General features: G+C 42.1%; 1 protein-coding gene across 14 annotated transcripts in view; it reads left to right on the plus strand.

Moving 5' to 3' along the window:
• Positions 1–19,719, plus strand: part of TANC2 (tetratricopeptide repeat, ankyrin repeat and coiled-coil containing 2) — a 196,449-nt gene that overhangs the window by 154,875 nt on the left and 21,855 nt on the right. For all 14 annotated transcript variants that reach the window (XM_035136412.2, XM_035136410.2, XM_035136417.2 and 11 more), the window contains 10 exons: positions 751–1,032; positions 1,873–2,006; positions 3,728–3,959; positions 4,080–4,246; positions 6,714–7,321; positions 10,479–10,587; positions 11,986–12,108; positions 14,041–14,277; positions 15,977–16,162; positions 18,055–18,148. In XM_035136412.2, the coding sequence (XP_034992303.2) occupies positions 751–1,032; positions 1,873–2,006; positions 3,728–3,959; positions 4,080–4,246; positions 6,714–7,321; positions 10,479–10,587; positions 11,986–12,108; positions 14,041–14,277; positions 15,977–16,162; positions 18,055–18,148 (2,172 nt within the window). The remainder of the gene's footprint in view (positions 1–750; positions 1,033–1,872; positions 2,007–3,727; positions 3,960–4,079; positions 4,247–6,713; positions 7,322–10,478; positions 10,588–11,985; positions 12,109–14,040; positions 14,278–15,976; positions 16,163–18,054; positions 18,149–19,719) is intronic.

A 19,719-nucleotide genomic window follows, 5' to 3' on the forward strand; every position in this document is an offset into this window, starting at 1 on the left:
AGGTAAAGGTAAAGGGGCCCCTGACCATCAGGTCCAGTCGTGTCCGACTCTGGGGTTGCGGCGCTCATCTCGCTCTATAGGCCGAGGGAGCCGGTATTTGTCCGCAGACAGCTTCCGGGTCATGTGGCCAGCATGACAAAGCTGCTTCTGGCGAACCAGAGCAGTGCACGGAAACACCGTTTACCTTCCCGCCGGAGTGGTCCCTATTTATCTACTTGCACTTTGATGTGCTTTCGAACTGCTAGGTGGGCAGGAGCTGGGACCAAGCAACGGGAGCTCACCCCGTTTCAGGGATTCGAACCGCCGACCTTCTGATCAGCAAGCCCTAGACTCTGTGATTTAACCCACAGCGCCACCTGGGTCCCTTAAAAACAGTCTTAAAAACAGTTAAAAGCTCTATAATTATGGAAAGACAGAGCAGAATATCCAAAACAGAGGAAGGGAAATCTGTTCACCCCTGTTTTTACAGTCCATATTCAAAAAGTGAAGTTTGTATGAGGCCGTTGGGGACCCCTCCCCCCCAAAAAAATCCCTTTCCATTGAAATACATTTCCTTCCGCCTTTTCTGAAATTTTCCAACTTCTCTGTATTTGAATAGAGCAGTGCTATAGTAGCCAATGATACCTAAGTTCAAATGGATCCCTTGAAAAGCTCACCATTGTTCAGGACTAGAAGGTGACACTTGGCGCTTCCTTAAGCATAATTAATTATGGTTACTGAATTGTACATGTGTTTTTCCCCCCTTTGCAGTACGCTTCGCACCTTACAGACCTCCTGACATCTCTCTGAAACCGCTGCTTTTTGAGGTGCCCAGCATCACCACAGAATCTGTATTCGTTGGCCGGGACTGGGTGTTCCAAGAGATTGATGTACAATTGCAGAGTGCTGATGCCAGTGTGAACAGAGGTGTGGTGATTGTTGGAAATATAGGCTTTGGCAAGACAGCAATCATCTCCAGACTGGTTGCGCTGAGCTGCCATGGCACACGCATGAGGCAGATTGCTTCTGACAGCCCCCATGCATCCCCAAAACGTAAGTGAAGAGATGTACTAACTGGATAAATCTGTTGTGTGCTTATATAGGTTACGTATTATCTAATGGGGATGTGTTCCTATATCCCGTACCCAAGCAGGTTGGGGCAGTTCCTTGCATTTGTAGGTGTGAGAAATTCCATTATAGGGATTCTGAACTATTCATTTTCCAATCATATACTGTAAGAGCTTGGAATTGCTAGAAATTCAACTTTTATTTCCAGTGAATCTAGACTTGTCTTTCCACTTACTACAGCTCAGATAAGAGTGTTGGCAGCTGTCTGCCTATATACTGAAACGTTTGGGTGCCAAGTCTTTACAATGAGGACAGATACAAAGAGTTCTTAGTGACTTCTCCACAATTAAGACTTCTTCCTCTAGAAATCGTACTGAGTTCAAGCCGGAGGATCTTTTGGAAAGCTATTTTTAGTGGCCAGGAGTATATGTCAGCTTGGGTTTATTTAATGCACAAAGCTTTGAAAGGGGTTTGGTAGTATTTATGCATCAAGAGCCTTCAGGGTGACATAAAAAGCCTAATAGAAAAATGCTTTTATTGATGGTGGAGAGGTACTGTGGTAATTTCATTCTGGGTACTGTAGGCTGTGCCTGCCTTGCAGGCTATTCTAGTTTTATAGGGTGCCATTTTGGTTGCATTGCTTTGATGTCCAGCTGCCCATTCCTACATTCCTTTATTTGTCTCCTGTTTTCCATGACCTGCTGCTTACAAATGTCGGCTTGTGTAAGGGAAATCAAGCTGTCCTTCTAGAGTGCATAGATGTGATTTGCTTGCTTCTCACTCTTTCCAGTCTAAGTCCATCTATCCGTCTTTTCTGCATTGCAGATGTTGATGCAAACAGAGAGCTCCCCCTCACTCAACCACCTTCTGCTCACTCTTCCATCGCAAGTGGAAGCTGCCCTGGAACCCCAGAAATGCGCAGGCGTCAGGAGGAGGCTATGAGGAGGCTTGCTGCCCAGGTATTACTTCCCCACCCAAACTTTTCATTCCGTTTTTCTTTCATATGGATGAAGCAAACCAAGGGAAAGGAATGGTGTACTTTAAGTCCTGCTACAGATAATTAACAACTATTTATTACGCTATAGCCATGCTAAAATTCCAAAAATATTCCTTCTGCTTGCACAGAGGTTCCACTAATGTCAGAAGATCTCTTCCACCTCTTGGGGTTATTCCTTCACCAGTGTTGAGTGGGAAGTCAACTGCAATATGATACTATGAAGATACTAGCAAATACTCCCTTTCTTTGATGGTTGGCTGGTTTGTTCTCAACAATGAAGTCACTGTGTGGAAGCATTGCTAAGTTAAATAGCCACTGATTGGTTTTGTGAGAGGGAAAAGAATTAAAAATACACAACTGCATCAAACCATTATCTAACCCAGTGTTTCCCAAACTTGACTCTCCAGCTGTTTTGGGCTACAATTCCCATAATCCCTAACCATTGGTTCTGCTAGGTAGGGATGATGGGAGTTGTGGTCCAAAACCAGCTGGAGACACAAGTTTGGGAAATACTGATCCAACAGATAGACCCAAGGTGGCGAGCCTCCAACCCTCCAGCAAACCTTGGTCCACAGATGTTCCAGTTTGGCCTACAAGGGCATTTGCTATACCCACCTGTCACTTAGCTGACATCAGCTAATTGATGCCAGCTGATGGACAGGAGGGCAGAGTTCAACTCTGCATTGGCTGCATAAATACCCTGTTTCTCATATTTTAAGACATACCCATAAAATAAGCCATAGCAGGATTTTTAAGCATTCAAGGAATATAAGCCATACCCCGAAAATAAGACATAGTGATAGGCGCAGCAGCAATGCCGGCCGCGGCAGGAGGAGGAGGAAAAAAATAAGACATCCCTTGAAAATAAGCCATAGTGTGTTTTTTTGAGGAAAAAATAAATATAAGACGTGTCTTATAATATGAGAAACACGGTAGGTGTTTTCAACCAAAGCAGGGTTTAGTGGGGGCACTAAAGCCTCCTCAGTTTGGCTGTGCACACTTCTTCCTCACTGGGAAAAGACTCCCATAGCCAGTGCAAGCATTCCTGGTTTTCACAGGTCTCTAGTGCAAGAGGGACTTCTTCCACTACGCTTGCAAACTGCACCTTTCATGTGATGGGGAGGGGAGAAGTAAGTTTCCTTTTGCAAGCATTAGTGCAGGCATAGGCAAACTTGCTCCTCCTGATGTTTTGGGACTACAACTCCCATCATCCCTACCAAACAGGACCAGTGGTCAGGGATGATGGGAATTGTAGTCCCAAAATATCTGGAGGGCCAAGTTTGCCTATGCCTGCATTAGTGGAATGTGGAAGAAGTCTGTCCTGCAGCTAATGCCTGTAAAAAAGAGCACCTTGCTCCAGGGTGGGGGAAGCAGTTTCCTGCAGTGCTTGCAAAGGACATTGAAGAGTTGTTAGGAGACCCCTGCCCCCCCCCCCCGAGCTACAAGTACCCGTAATAAAGTACAGTTCCTCAGATCCTGTGGGGGAAGCCATGACCATTAAAGTGGTTTAAGGGTGCTTTAAATATATGGTCTAGGTGTGAACCTAGTCACTCTGCCCCTCATGTCAAAGACATTTAGCACAGGATCCTCCTCCTTGTTAGAGTGAGGGAAACTAGCAAGCAAATGTGGATATTTTTAAAAGTCTGTCCGCTGAGGAACTGATGTTTGTTTCCCCTTTTGCAGGTTGTTGCGTACCACTACTGCCAGGCTGATAATGCCTACACCTGCCTTGTGCCGGAATTTGTACACAACGTGGCAGCCTTGCTCTGCCGCTCCCCACAGTTTGCTGCCTACAGAGAGCAGCTGTTACGGGAGCCACATCTACAGAGCATGCTTAGCTTGCGGTCCTGTGTTCAGGATCCCTTAGCTTCTTTCCGGAGAGGAGTTCTGGAGCCCTTGGAAAGCCTTCATAAAGGTAGTGAAAAGCATGAGTTTACCTTGATAACAACACACGACTGCAGCATCATTTTTAAAAGCATAAGCTGAACCTTTCTGTCCATATCTTTCTCCCACCTCCCTATTCCCAAACTCTCAGAACGAAAGATCCCCGATGAAGATTTCATCATATTAATTGATGGCTTAAATGAAGCTGAATTTCACAAACCTGACTATGGGGATACAATAGTATCATTCCTCAGCAAAATGATAGGGAAATTTCCATCCTGGCTGAAGCTGATTGTGACAGTTAGAACAAGTCTACAGGTAGGTTGGGGACTAGTTTTTTCCACTGTTCTGTATGATAATTGCTTTTCTCTGAATGGGAGCAGACACCTTATGTAGCCTCTACTGTGATGGGGCTATCTGTTTGGAAGCAGATGATTTATGCACAGTTTGCAAGGCATATGCACTGGTTGGGAGGAATTGTGGGGCACACAAACGTTTATTAACCACTGCAACTTTACGGTATTAAGGTAGCTGTCTCGTTTAAGATTACCCTGACCATTTCTAACTAAAAGAGAAGATAGGCAGCCACCTTCATCATTGTCTACAGCTGCAAATAGAATTAGTTCATTTACTAAAGCTGAAATGTTGACTTCTTAGGAAATGAAAACTGTTACAGTTCAAAGGAAGATGTGCTTTCCAACCAGTATTTTAAGAAAGGAAGGCCACAGTTAGGTGCACCCAGCAGGACTTCTGGTCTTTTCTCATTGTGCATCAACATGAACTCCTCCAGCTTTCAAGAGTACATTGAATGCAATGGAGAAGATTGATATATTAAAAAGAAGTAAATCCCCCCCCTGACATTGTGGTTAATCCTATGATTCTCTGAATTGTTCCCAATACCAAAACAATAATGGCAGTCAGTCATTTGCAGCTGCTACATTTGGATAATGAAAGTACATTTACCCACCTGCTGGTTTACTGATGAATGGTTTGACTTCTTTAAAAAATTGATGTTTTCAGCAGCAGCAGATCCCCCCTCTTCATTTTTTAAAAAATTAGTGTTATAGAAAAGGGTGATAGAAAAGTTAAAGTACAAAGGAGGATAAAATACATTCATATGGCTATCAGTGGCATAAAATATTAATATAACACATCACTAGAACACCTGCTTGAGTTTTTAAAAAGTGCTGGAGAACTGGACTTGCAAATGGAATGTGTAACTTAGGGGAATACAGTTTTCTCAGTGAGAACCACCTGTAATCTTCAAACCTTGAGGAACAAAAACATTTATCAGTTACTTCTAACACTGGCTTAGAACAGCACTGAGCACTTGACACCTTTCCTTCCAGTCAAGGTTCTCACATTGTTATGGCAGAAAAAACAGGTGGAAGCACGTGTGAAAGAGTGGAAAACATAAGCACAACCCTCTTGCTATTTCTAATCATGCCTTTCACCATGGTTCCCAGGGCCGGTGCTAGGGTTTTTTGCGCCCTAGGCGAGATCACCTTCTGCCCCCCCCCAAAAAAAACATTCCCAGAGTTGTTGACCCTTTTTTAGAAAAAATAAAAGTGGAATGAAAAATAAAAGAAAAAAGTTAATAATAATAATAGAAAAAATAAAAAAAATAAAAAATAGAAATAGAAAAAATAGAATAAAAATAAAAATAAAATAAAAAATACCTTGTCAGCTAGCGGCCTTCCCTGTTTATGGCGCGGCCTTCCCCTGCTTCCTCTGGAGCCCGATCTCGGCACGCTAGCTGCTGGAGGGGTAGGCCCAGCTCGAGCGAGCGAGCGGAGAGGGCGCCTCCAGGGCTGTCCCTAGGCCCGGGCTGGGTGGCGCAAGGGCGCCTGGCCATCAGGGGTGCGGAAGGGGCGCCAAACTCGGCTTCAGGCAGCTCTCCGGAGGCGCGCGGGGAGCGTGTGCCTGGGGCCACCTCTGCTGAACAGCTGAGAGGCATGGTGTGGCGGCCCCAGGCTCGCGCTCCCCATGTGCCTCCAGAGCTTCGTGCAGGCAGCGGGAGCCTGTGGCCATCTCTGCTTAACAGCGGAGAGGCGCGGTATGGTGGCCCCATACCTTGGACTCCACCCAGTGTGTTGTTCCATCTTTACTTTAAAAGTGCTGATTCCAGCCTCATTCCCATTTTTATTTATTATTACTATTTAAATATATATTCCATCCTTCCTCCCTGAGGGGGATTCTCTTTTCCATCCATTGCTGTGCACATCAAAATCCTGTTCTTTTAAAAAGATGGAAGAGTAGCACTAAAGACATCTACACCTTTGGAGATCATGCTTCCCTTGGGCTCTTCTGCGGGGGAAATCAGATTTCTGTCTTCTGAAAAAAAAGACTGATAAACCATGATGAAAATACAGAATGATAATGATGGCATAATGTGGGTTCCCCATAAAAAAGTGAATGAAAAAACATGGCGGTTTCACACTAAACCGCTAGTGTAGAAGCACCCTAGGTCAGTATATAAAGGGCAATGACAGACCAGAAACAAATCTGTAGAAACTGTTGGTTCCATTGTCCCTTTGCTCTCTCTTGGTTGTGGTTTTGAAAGGCAGTTTGGAAATTTAGCTTTGTGTTTATTTCAACGTCAATTTAACTGTGCCACCCAGGTTTAACAAGTGGTGTAACCTCATTTGGAGCCAGTATGACAACATGCTTGGCCTATAACTCATAACTATGTGTGCCAATATTTATACTTCCAGTGGGAAACTGATTGGATTTCTCCCATTTTTAACTTCTCTATTATTTACTTTATTCTTTTTTTTTCTTATAGGAAATAATTAAGTTATTACCCTTCCATAGGATATTCCTGGACAGACTGGAAGAGAATGAAGCTATAGATCAGGATCTCCAAGCCTACATCCTACACCGAATACATAGCAGCTCTGAGATACAGAATAACATCTCTCTTAATGGCAAAATGGACAACACAACCTTCGGCAAACTTAGTTCTCATCTCAAAACTCTGAGTCAAGGATCCTACTTGTACCTTAAGCTCACATTTGATCTAATAGAGAAGGGCTATTTGGTGTTAAAAAGCTCTAGCTATAAGGTAGTCCCCGTCTCCCTTTCGGAGGTGTACCTGCTTCAGTGCAATATGAAGTTTCCAACACAGTCTTCCTTTGACCGGGTGATGCCTCTCTTAAATGTGGCTGTGGCATCTCTGCACCCCTTGACCGATGAGCATATTTTCCAGGCCATCAATGCAGGAAGCATTGAAGGTTCCTTGGAATGGGAGGACTTTCAGCAAAGGATGGAGAACCTCTCCATGTTCCTTATCAAGCGCAGAGATATGACCCGAATGTTTGTCCATCCATCTTTTCGAGAGTGGCTGATCTGGAGAGATGAAGGAGAAAAAACGAAGTTCCTCTGTGACCCTAGGTTTGTAACCCATCACCCTGTGACAGGAGAAGACAGCTATGAGATAACTTCATTTTTCATTAATATACCTCTGTGTAGTGTTATTGAGATGCGGCTAAAAAAGATGGTCCATTTACAATACGAAGAGAACCAACCAGGGGTGTGTGTTATTGGGTTGATGTTGTTTTTATTTTGATTATGTATTTTGTGGTTTTATATTCTGATTTTATTCTGTGAACTGCTCTGAGACCCGCAGGTATAGATTTATTATTATTATTATTATTATTATTATTATTATTATTAACTTATACCCCACCCATCTGGCTGAGTTTCCCCAGCCACTCTGGGTGGCTTCCAACAAGAGATTAAAAATACATTAAAACATCAGTCATTAAAAACTTCCCTAAACAGGGCTGCTTTCAGATGCCTTCTAATGTCAGATAGTTGTTTATTTCTTTGACATCTGATGGGAGGGCATTCCACAGGACGGACGCCACTACCAAGGAGGCCCTCTGCCTGGTTCCCTGTAACTTTGCTTCTCACAGTGAGGGAACCGCCAGAAGGCCCTCGGCGCTGGACCTCAGTGTCCAGGCAGAACGATGGGGGTGGAGATGCTGCTTCAGGTACACTGGGCCAATGCCGTTTAGGGCTTTAAAGGTCAGCACCAACACTTTGAATTGTGCTCAGAAACGTACTGGGAGCCAATGTAGGTCTTTGAAGAGTGGTATCTATATTCCGTAAATAGCAACAACAACACTAAGATAATCATTCTCTGATTACTCTATGTATGGAAGTCTGTGAAGGAGCATCAAAAGGCTGGTGATGTTTGAGGGCATACACCTTTGTGTTTCTTTGGATGTGACTAAGGAAGATGATCATGTGCCAAGATCCTTAGTGATTATTCATTGTAATTATTTTTGAGTCAATACTCCCACTTTTAACGATGTTAGAATTTACTTTGCGTAATGATGATGGTGATGATAAGCATTCTGGTGTTCAAAGAGTTTTACGTACATTATGCTGTTGTAATCTTTACAGAACAAAAGGGCTCTGGTATTCACTCATGCACAACTCCTTATTGTAGCTCAAAATGTTTCAGAATATAAAACTCCTTCAGGAGCTTGAACAAAGCTAGCAGGTTCTTAAAATATCTTGTTCTTAAAATCTTGAAAGCTCAAGATTTATCTTTTAAAAATGGTAGAGCTAAATGTTTATTGTCTCGAGATCAGCTGGAGGGCTTTACAGATGGAAGAAAACTTGTAGGGGGAAGCTAACACTTTGAAAGACAGGAATAAAATTCAAAATGACCTCAATAGAATGGGAAACCGGACCAAAATTGGCAAAATGAAGTCAACATAGACAAATGCAAAGTTATGCATTTAGCCAAAACAACATAACTAATCAAATGCACAGGTATAAGATGGGGGACACCTGGCTTGACAGGTGAAAGGAATCTGGAGACTGTAGTCAATCGTAAGCCGAATAGGAGTCAGTAGTGAGTTTTCAGCTGCAAAAATACCCTGAAGATGATTTTAGGTTGCATTAATAAAACCATCTTTTGCAGCCGTCCAAAAACTGTTGTCCCTGAACTGGATTCCACTCGTTATTAGTAACTTCATTCTCTACAGAACCCACTTGCTAATGCAGCAATGTGTCTACTGAGAAATAGCAGAAAGGCAATGGAGTGCAAGGCTCTGGGCCAGAGAACTCATGTCCAAGGATCTAAACTCCTCAGCAAAGGAACAGAGCTTTGAGGGTGGCTTGAGGAATAGTCAGGCACAGGGAATATATAAGGGCTCCATAGGGACTAAGCACTTGTCTGAACAAGTCATCTATGATCTGTCCAGGGTGCTGAAAGTCCTGTCTGTGACTGCCTTTGCTGTCCAGTGGTTCCTGACCTTGAACGGGACATCTGCATGGTTTTTGTGCCTACATTCACCTCAGTTCAAACCAGTTTACTGGACAAGCGTCTTCCCAACACTACCATGGTCTCAGCCACATCTGAAGTGGACATGACTCCTCCGTAGTGAAGTATCTTTAAAGTTCTATCAATAAGATAGATAACTATTCATACGTTTGCTTCCTCTTGCAAGAAAAAAAATGCTCTGCTTCAACCTCCATCTGCTCTATGACTGCAGAACCAAAAGGAGGCATTCCCTGGCCTTTTACCACCACCAACAACTCCAAGGCTGCACCCAGCCTCTCTGGAAGAACTTTGTGACAAGTATGAGACCAATCTGGCCCCATTCACTGGCTATTGAAGCAACAGCTGCTGCAATGCTTGCTTTTCTCTTCCATTCCTTTTTCCTTTTGCATCATGTTTGTAAGCCTATATTAAAAGCCTTATGATTATGATCTACAAGGATTATTGCTAATTAACCATATAATCTCTAATCTTAACAGAAATATTAAATTATTAGACTTATTTGATTTCAGGTAGCCAAAAATTATAAAGTTATAAAGGCATACTGTAATCTGCCCTGTGATCCTCAGATGAAGGGTGGTATCGAAATTTTAATGATAATAATAATAAGCCAGTCACTGCAGCTTTAAATGCAAGTCCCAGGATGGAAGCATGGGTAGTGGTGGTTAATTGATTATGTCTGCTAGCTTAAAAATAGATTCTTGTGGCACTTGCCTTGATTTCATCAGTTGAGCTCTTCAAAGGGGTGAACTAGATGGATTTTATAGTCACTAAGTTCCCCTTCTTCAATAGGGCACATGCAGAAATAAACCACTACTGCTTCCAGCTCCAGGAAATAGGGATTGCCCACTGCAGTGGGTAGGAATTATTATTATTATTATTATTATTATTATTATTAATCTGTTTATATCCTGCTGTTCTATTAAAAGTACTCACTCAGAATAGAATCCATCATTAAGTGTAGCTTCTTACAAGAAGGGGTTACCTCAGACTTTGAAAGATCTTTGCTTCTTCTAGAGAGAGGATTGAGCTACAGTGCTATCTAGTAGTTCAGCAAAGGTTTGATCAAAGCTGATGAACAATTAAGGACAACATGGTCCTGATGTGCATCAGAGTAAAACTAACAAGGGTTATCAGGAGGAGGGAGAAAAGGTTGATCTCCTTCATTTCACACTCTGAGTGCTAACTGTCAAAAGATGCATTGGAGTTCGAATTCTAACTTCCACCATGTTTCTACTTTTCTCTTTTGCCTAGGAGTGGCCATACATTGCTCGCCTTCTGGTTTTCCCGTCAAGAGGGAAAACTCAACAGACAGCAGACTATTGAGCTGGGCCATCATATTCTCAAAGCACACATCTTTAAGGTAGCAAAAAATTGTGCAGTGATATCTTCCCCTTGGATTTGAATGGTGTGGTACTAGTGGTTTCAGAGTACATGAAGAATGTTAAGTTTCTGAGATCCTCACTAGTGCCTAGCCTGGTCAGCCACAAATTGTGGTAAAGGCCAAGGCCTGTCCTCAGGTATCCCCAAAACAGGAGGAATTAGTTATGTGAGGATGCTGCCTCACAACGGCCCTCCATGATTTTCTGCTGCTACCAGACAGCTGATTCAGCAAAAGGTGACCAAGGGTGAGCAAGAGGAGGAGAAATAAAGGTTCTTTCCTTCATTCAGTTTCATGGACCTCTTCATCCTTTTCTTTCCAATTTTGGGAGAGAGGAGGGTAAATAAGAGAGAAGGTCTCTCTTCCTTAGATCTTAGGGTAAGCAGCTGGCAGGAGGAAGACATTGGTGCCCCCAAAGGGAATTGAATTTGGCCTCGAACTGCTAATTAGTGACCTCCACCCTCCCTAGATCTGTATCATTATTCCATTCTTCTCATACCAAACCTGGCCTATTGATCGGGAATGAATTCCTTTGATCGGAAATGAAAGCCCTTTGGCATGAGTAGCTTTAAATCCCTGAACACCAAGGAATGTTTGAGAAGTAATTAATTATTAGAGGTCTCATTAGCACTCTGATTTCTGTATGAGAAGTACTAAGTAGTAATATCAAGTAGAGTATGTTCCAGTCTAGTTTAGGATTTCCCATTTTCTGAGTCAAAAGATTGCTCAGTGCTGCAACCAACTTGCTAAGAACACCTTAGGAACAGTCACTGTTAATTGTAAGCCCCATGTCTTGACATATTTGACATATAAGGAATATGACTTATAGTGTGCAAATTTCATTTTTGGAAAAATATTAAGATTGTATGGCCTTTTCAAAAAAAACGTTAGGCTATTTATTATATTGATTTTTTCAGAATTAATGTTATTCAGCACTGGCTCACCTCTTTCTTTGATTCTTCTATTTTTTGTTGTGTCTTTTTGCTATTACTTGTAGTATACAGCCCACTCGACGTGGGGCAAAGGGATTACACCACTTCTCTCCCTTTCACAATGGAATATTGCTCCTTGTACCCAAGAGTTCCTACTCAAGTGATTTGGTTGGTGGTTGGGGTTGTTATTTGAAATGAGGTAGACTTCAGAGCATTTAGAAAAGAGTAACTCTCTGGTGCTCTGATGTAACTTGCACTGAGTAGTAGGACTTAATCCTTGGAGTTGCGTCCTCTCTAACACTCCTACTTTCTCTTTAGAATACAATATTCTTGTAAAGTTGACATTGAATCCTTGCTAGTCAATTGGGGTTAAATGAGCCATGTGTTAGTGATGTGTAAAAGAAAACCAGTACTTTGAATTATCAAATTTAAAGTGTGTCTTTTGCAGGGACTGAGTAAAAAAGTTGGGGTTTCCTCCTCAATTCTCCAAGGGCTTTGGATTTCCTACAGCTCGGAAGGTCTTTCCATGGCGCTGGCCTCTCTGCGGAATTTGTACACCCCTAACATAAAGGTACGAGAGGGGAATGATTTTTATTGAGACTATGGCAGGCAGGGGAATATTAAGTTTTTCTTCACTACTCCCTTCTCATGGTGGGGTGGATCTACAGCTGTTGTTACATCTTTTATAATGTGCATGTTAATTGATCTAATGTCACATCTAATTCTGCCTTTGGTCAACTTTAACTCTTCTTCACATCTGCACAACCCCTAGGCAGCCTCATAAAATGTCTCTCCATTCTTCCCATTCAATAAGAATTTCAACTTCTTTTTTTATCACTGCCTCCTCTTTTCAGTTTTCATTTTATTTCCAAAGAATATTTAAAATGTAGAGAAAATGTAATGTCTATTCTAAATCTATGCCAACAGCTCCCTAGGCTTGGAGTTATAAGGTAGCATACTTCCAGGTACCAGGTGTTTGGGATAGACAACAGGTTTTCCTTGATTAAGGGGCTTTTGAGACGCATCTGGTTGACTCTGGCCTGTTAGATATCAAGGCAGATTGGGTTTTTTGTTTTGCTTTAGAACATTTCTGTAGCACTCTTCAATTTGAAATTCAAGTGTTGTTCATAAAATAGCATTAAAACACATTTTTAAAAATAAAGGAATACCATATTCTTCCATCTATAAGACTCAGATTTAAGAAAATAGGGGAGATGGCCCCGTGTATAAGATGCCCCCTCATTTTTGACATTATTTTTTAGGGGGGGAAACCTAGTCCTATAAACAGAAAAATGTGGTAATTATTGGCAGCACCATACATTAAAAGAGGTAGCAAAACAAAATATTAGTACTTAGATTGGAATGCCGTATGTTAAAGGAACTTAATATGAATCTTAATATTAAAATTCCTATCTAGAGCCATAAATAGATGTTTTTCATCCTTTTCCCTGCTACAACCATCAAAAATCTAACTCTAACCCAGTCATTTCCAAACAGTGTGCTGGGGCACACTAGTGACACCTGAGCTAATCACAAATGAGTTGTAAAAGTAAATAAAATAATTGAGGATCTGAGTGTGCTTCCTTCTAATCGCTATCCTCAGAGGGCAGGTAATTCTGCATTCTGTCGGCATCTGATTGATTTAATCATATCTGCTGCAAAGGAACACCAGATTTCCTTAACCTCAGAAAAGAGCGCCTACTGCATCTCAGCTTGAGTCACTGCTTTGAGAACAATTCCTCTGAGTCAGAAGTAGCATCAAGTTACACAGAAACACACTAGTGCATTGGAAAGCAACATATCACATTCAATGGTGACCTCTGGAGAGTGTGTGCTTAGGGAGGTAACATCAGAGCATACATTGGAAGTTCTAGAAAGTTAAGGAATTGTTCTATCAATTGAAATAACCTCACCCACCATAGAATGTCAATGAGTTTGGTGATTTGTAATGCCTGCCTTAAAAGGAAAAAGGAGCATGATGATCACCAAATCTTTATTTGGATTGGAATATAGCCAACGTACCAACTTACCTTGCTTCTGTACTACGGATGACAGACAAGAAGGGAAGTTCTCTTTTTCCTTCTTTCTCTCTCCCACATCAGGAAAAAAAAAGATTTTGCAGCATTCAAAGTGCTAGAAAGAGGACAGGGAAAGTGGAGAGAGAGAGAGAGAGAGAGAGAGAGAGAGAGAGAGAGAGAGAGAGAGAGAGAGAGAGAGAGAGGAAGAAACGTCTACCCCCTTTGTTAGTGCCAAAGGACAGTGGAATGTGGGGAGCGGAGACAGCAGTAGCAAATTTAGAACTCTTATGGAAAAAAACTTAACTTTTTCCTGTGTATTCTCTGCTTTGGCTAAGAATTGCTAGACAAATCAAGCTTGTGGCAGGGGAGGGAAGCTTCTAATCCCTAGTACACAAAACTCTTTTGCTCCGTTTTTAATTGAGAAAATTGGCTCGTTGAAGTTTAGAGAATGCTGATCTCATCCGTTCCCATTTCTTTCTGTTCAGGTCAGTCGGCTACTGATCTTAGGAGGCGCCAACATCAATTACAGAACTGAAGTGCTAAACAATGCCCCAATTTTGTGCGTCCAGTCCCACCTTGGTTACACGGAGATGGTAGCTTTGCTGTTGGAATTTGGAGCAAATGTTGATGCCTCTTCAGAAAGTGGCCTGACGTCTCTTGGATATGCTGCTGCTGCTGGCTATCTAAGCATTGTTGCCCTCTTGTGCAAGAAGCGAGCGAAGGTGAGGAAGGCATTGAGCTGGTGGCTGTCCTGTTCTCAAACCTGAGCTAGCAAGCCACAGGTGGGCTGCCCATGTCCCTTAGGCTGCAGTCCTAATCGTTTGCATCCTTGTCTTCTAGCTACTCTCTGGAGTAGTTACGCTAGCAAGAGCATGGGCAACAATTTCATTTTTGTTTCTTCATAAACGTATTCCACAATTTTCACTGGTTTGTGGTCTGCAACTAAAATCCCAGAGCAGTTCATTGGCAACTCAGGTTTGGGTAAGGATGTTGCTGAGCTGTTGAAGGGATTAGGTGGTAAACTTGTTTGTCTCGATGTTTAAAGTTCTCCTGTTTTAATTTGCTATCAAATACAGAAAGCAAGGCTAGAGTTCATAATCTAGTTTTGCAAGAACATGGTAAACGCCAGCTGTTGGAGAATATGCCTTTTCCCTTTTTACATGACACTTCACACCAAGTGAATAGGAGTAGCCAATATCCCTAGAATGGTATTCCAAAATCTAATACATCATGAAGCAGGAACTATAATGTAACATGGATTAGGGATATGATTTAACTATTTGTTCAGGATCATGTCTTTTTAATTGTCATACCTGTCTTCATAATTAAGATGGCTAGAAACTTGTTTTCATTTTAGGTTAAAATTAACTCTCTCAGGCTCCTGAATATTGTAAAAGTTCCTGAAGGTGGTCCTCTGTTTGCAGAACGCTCTCCCCAGGGAGGCACACCTGGCACCATCTTTAGACATCAGGCAAAGACTTTTCTCTTTACCTGGGCTTTTGGCTCTTAAATTGAAGTGGATGGCATTGTGGCCTTTTTTAATGGGGCCGGATTTGTTCATCCCGCCTTCTAATTGTATAGCTCTGTTTTTAGGTTGTTTTTTTTTTAATGTGAGTTGGTTTTGCTCACTCTATAGGAATATAACTATATAATACATAAATATCAACAACAACAGTCTTTGGCAGATTCTTCGCTTCTAATATGGTCCATTTTGGCTAACCTCAGAAAACATCCAGGAACCAACACCTCTCCAGGAGCCTGCAATTTTATGCTGTTTCACTAACCAGCTCAATGCTTTAGGTGACATTTGTGCTCTATAAGATCACTATGTCATTCTGCCGTTACCGAATGACAGTGTTTCGTTTAGAGAGCTACTGTGGTTTTCAGCGAACATTTGCTGTTTCCCAAAAGTAACAGCAAAACGTTCACTGAAAACCACAGGTAGCTCTCTAGAAGTAAACACTGTCAATCGGTAACAAGACAGAATGGCGTCTAATTCCTGAATTAGATGTAAACAATAGATTTCTTCCTACCTTTTTTGCTTATTGGAGTGGGACTTGGTAGATTTTACCAAATGGGGGAATGTAGCAAAGAGGTTTGCAGATCACTGCTAGTGCACATAGCATTTGTGTGTTGCAAGATTTGTCCTGCGTTTATATTCTAAACTCCATTTTAAATGTCAGTGCTCCTTGCAGGTGAAATCAACGAGAGTGGTTTGTGCTACATGTAAATAGTGTACTTGTGGACACAGAACATAGTTGTCATTACAAAACAGGCACCAGGTTCTGGCTAGCTCTGCATATATGGCCAGAGAAACATGGAGAATATTTCCCATATGAATGTGGCAGTGTTAGGAAAGCAGGAACTGAAACACACAGCAGTTTAAATTTTAATCAGCCATTTTTTCCTTTTCTTGAAAAGGTGGATCACTTGGACAAGAACGGTCAGTGTGCACTGGTTCATGCAGCTCTCAGAGGCCACCTGGAAGTTGTCAAGTTTTTAATCCAGTGTGACTGGACAATTGCTGGGCAACAGCAGGGAGTGTTTAAAAAGAGTCAAGCCATCCAGCAGGCATTGATTGCTGCTGCCAGCATGGGATACACCGAGGTAAGTTGTCGCTCAGCCTTTTTGAATCCTCATTGGCCAAGCGGCCTTTGTGTTAAGGCAAAATACTGAGTAACTGTTTTTAAAGCTTGAAGTGCGAGGGAGGGTTATGCAGTTACTATGGGAGCCAAGGTACACCTTTGTATGCAGCAAACCTTTCTGACCATCAAGTGGCTTGAGTGAAGCCACCACACCTTTAGCTCTGCAGCCAAAAGCTGTGGACAACCTACTGACTTTTTGTTGTTTAAAATAATTTGCTTGCCTCTCCTGTACTAGAAATGTTGACATACAAGGTGGCTAACAACAAATCGTTAAGCAACATAAAAACAATTGCAAGGAAAAGAAGAAATGATAGAAAATTGAAATTACGTATACCAATAAATTGCAGCTAAAACATATCAGGCAAATTATACAAATTAAAGCAATTCCAGCAGCCCATACCATACAGAAACAATGACCCAGAGAAATGAATGTGAAATAGAACAAAAACAAAATACCAAAAGCCTGAATAAGTAGGATAGAATTCTCCCAGTATCTAAAAGAAAATTAACGTGGCTCTTGTGTGGGCTTAAGTTCCATAGGCAGGGTGCAACCACAGAAAAAGTCCTCTCTTGGGTACATAAGAGCATAAGAATAGTATGCTGGATCAGGCCAATAGCCCATCTAATCCAGCATCCAGGGCAGTCTCGAGCAGGTCGTGCGCCCTGGCGCTGAGGGACGGAGATCGCTCCAGCACCCCTGCAGGGTGTAGCATGGCTTCCGTGCGGCTTTGCTGCGCAGTGCCCTGCCTACCGGCCCGGTGCCCTGGCGCCCTGCACCACCGGGACTCTACCTAGAGCTGGCCCTGCCAGCATCCTAGGCTCACAGTGGCCAGCCAGATAGAACATGAGCATAAGAGCACTTTCCCTTCCCATTGCTGCCTCCGACTGTGGAGGCAGACCATAGCCATCATGGTGCATAACCACACTTCTAACCTCTGAGGCACCTGGGGAAATGTTACCAGGCAGGCTTATGTGGGAGTAGAGGGTGAGGAACTTCTTTCAGCCCAAAGGCCACTTTCCCTCACAGCCAACCTTCTAGGGCTTGAAAGGTCAAAGGAAAACACAGTAGCTGTCCTGTACAGAACTAGCTCAGGTTTTCTAAGAAGTTTCAAAGACAACCGGAAACATTACACACTCTTAATATAACACCCAGTAATTAGTTTGGATGTTAACACATGGATAACTGTAGCAGTATCATTGCTTGCAAGAAGATGGCACAGCTAGTATACCGCATTTACTCGAGTCTAATGCGCCATCGAATCTAATGCGCACCTCAGTTTTCAGAACGTTGAAACCAAAAAAAAGAGTATTTGCTGGCGAATGTAAATGTGCCATCGAATCTAATGCGCACCTTAATTTTTGCAACATAATTTGGCCAAAAAAGTGAGCATTTGGTTCGAGTAAATACAGTACTAACAATAGTTGAATGTAGGCTAGAGTTTTGAATTTATAGTGGACCTCATTTAGTACATCAGGTTCCTCATGAATCTTCCCATGCGGATTTTTTAAAGGTTATTAAGTGTATTTAAAATAAAAACAAAAACAAAAAACACATTGTGACTTGTTTGTTTAGTTGGATACTGTTTAAGATTTATGTCCTGATATTGTGTGCTACCTTCTAAAGGTGTTTCCAAATAAATAAATTATGGTAGGGGTGGGTGTTTTTGTTGTAAAGGCAAATAATTATTTTAATGGGGCTGGGGAGTACATTAACTTTGTGGAAAAGTGCCAAATAGGGAATTGTTCACTCCTTGTCCATTTGTTTTGTTCAAAGCAGCTACACCTTCAGATTATCAGCAGTTTATTTTTAGACACGCAGAGAGTTCAGAAACTGACAGATTTCTTTGTTTTCAGATTGTCTCCTACCTGCTTGATCTTCCAGAAAAAGACGAGGAGGAGGTAGAACGAGCACAGATCAACAGCTTTGACAGTCTCTGGGGAGAGACAGGTAAATTCTGTAGACTGTTTGTGACTCCCCTTGCATCCGTTAAATACATGTGTGGTGTGCTGAACGAGATTGGTTATCCTCTGGGAAATTCACAACAGTGCCAACATAAACCTCTGTCCCTTAATTTTTCAGGGTGTTGAGTATCGGTTGTTGCTTCTGAGTTTAAGGAGGAAAAGCTTATAAATATTTTATTTATTTCAACATTTATAGGCCACACTTGAATAAAATTACAGCAAGGCAATATGCATAAGAACATGACATCCCAGTAAGAGCAGTAAAAGCATCAATTAATAAATACTGCTAGCTAAAAGAAATTCACCTCTCAGCAGCTTGTCTGAATAACACAGTTTTCAGGAGATGTCTAAAAGAAGGGACAATTCTTGCTGAACCTCTACCAGCTCAGTCTCTAGTAAAATCCAGCTGAAGTGGCCCATCAGGGGGTACCATTGATCATGGTGGAAAATATGGAGTCAGGAATTAACACAAGAACCTTGAACCTGTCTTGGTAGTGAATTAGCAGCCAGTCTTAGCAGATGAGTAACATCTGGCAAATAACCTGCTCCTCTGAAGTGGACCTACCACTGCATTCTGCCCTAGTTGCAGCTTCGAGACCAGATGCAAGGGGCAGCCCCATGTAAAGCATATTACAGTAATCAAGCCCCTTGAGGTTACCAGTGCATGGACCTCTGTGGCCAGACCATCCCAGGCCAAGAATGGTCACAACTGGCATACCAGCCAAAGCTCATACAAGTCAATGAGATCACATGGGCCTCTAATGAAAAAGACAGATCAGTGAGTACCCCCAAGCTGTGAACCTGCTTTTCAGAGGGAGTGTGACCCCATTCAGAACTGTCCATCCCATTTTAACTGAATTCTCATTGTATGGTCTTATTTGATTTTTATTTCATTGTATTGTATTCCTTGAGCACCACTTAGAGACTATTGTAATTAAAGGTATATAAATTGAAATAAGATGAACCACTATAACTCCTACTCCTGCAGAAGTTATACTGTGTTGTACATTTTGCATGTTTGTGGTCAATTGGCCGCCTTGCTTATTTTCATTATCCTGTTGTCTCGAATGAGACAAACCATGAGCCATGGTTCAGATTTAGAGCTAAGCCAAACCATGGTTTAGTCCTGGGTCGTGTAGAAACAGCAGGACTGAGGAAGGAGCACAGTGCCCATTTGCCCTGAGCCATACAGTGGTGCCTCGCTAGACGAATTTAATTCGTTCCACGGGTCTTTTCTTATAACGAAAAATTCGTCTAGCGAATCCCATAGGAATGCATTGAATTCTTTTTGAATTTTTTTTTTTTGCCCATAGGAACGCATTAATTGAATTTCAATGCATTCCTATGGGAAACCGCAATTCACTAGACGAATTTTTCATAAAACGAATTCGTCTAGCGAGGCAACCTCCGCTCGAAAAATCCTTTCGTTAAGCGGAAATTTCGTTAAGCAGGGCATTCGTTAAGTGAGGCACCACTGTAGTTTGGTTTAGTGTTATGTGTGAACCAGGTCAGTGTGTGCTCTTACTTATTTCTGAACAGTGCTGGGCTGGATACTCA

Source organism: Zootoca vivipara, chromosome 13, assembly GCF_963506605.1.
Source record: "Zootoca vivipara chromosome 13, rZooViv1.1, whole genome shotgun sequence".
NCBI lineage: Eukaryota > Metazoa > Chordata > Lepidosauria > Squamata > Lacertidae > Zootoca > Zootoca vivipara.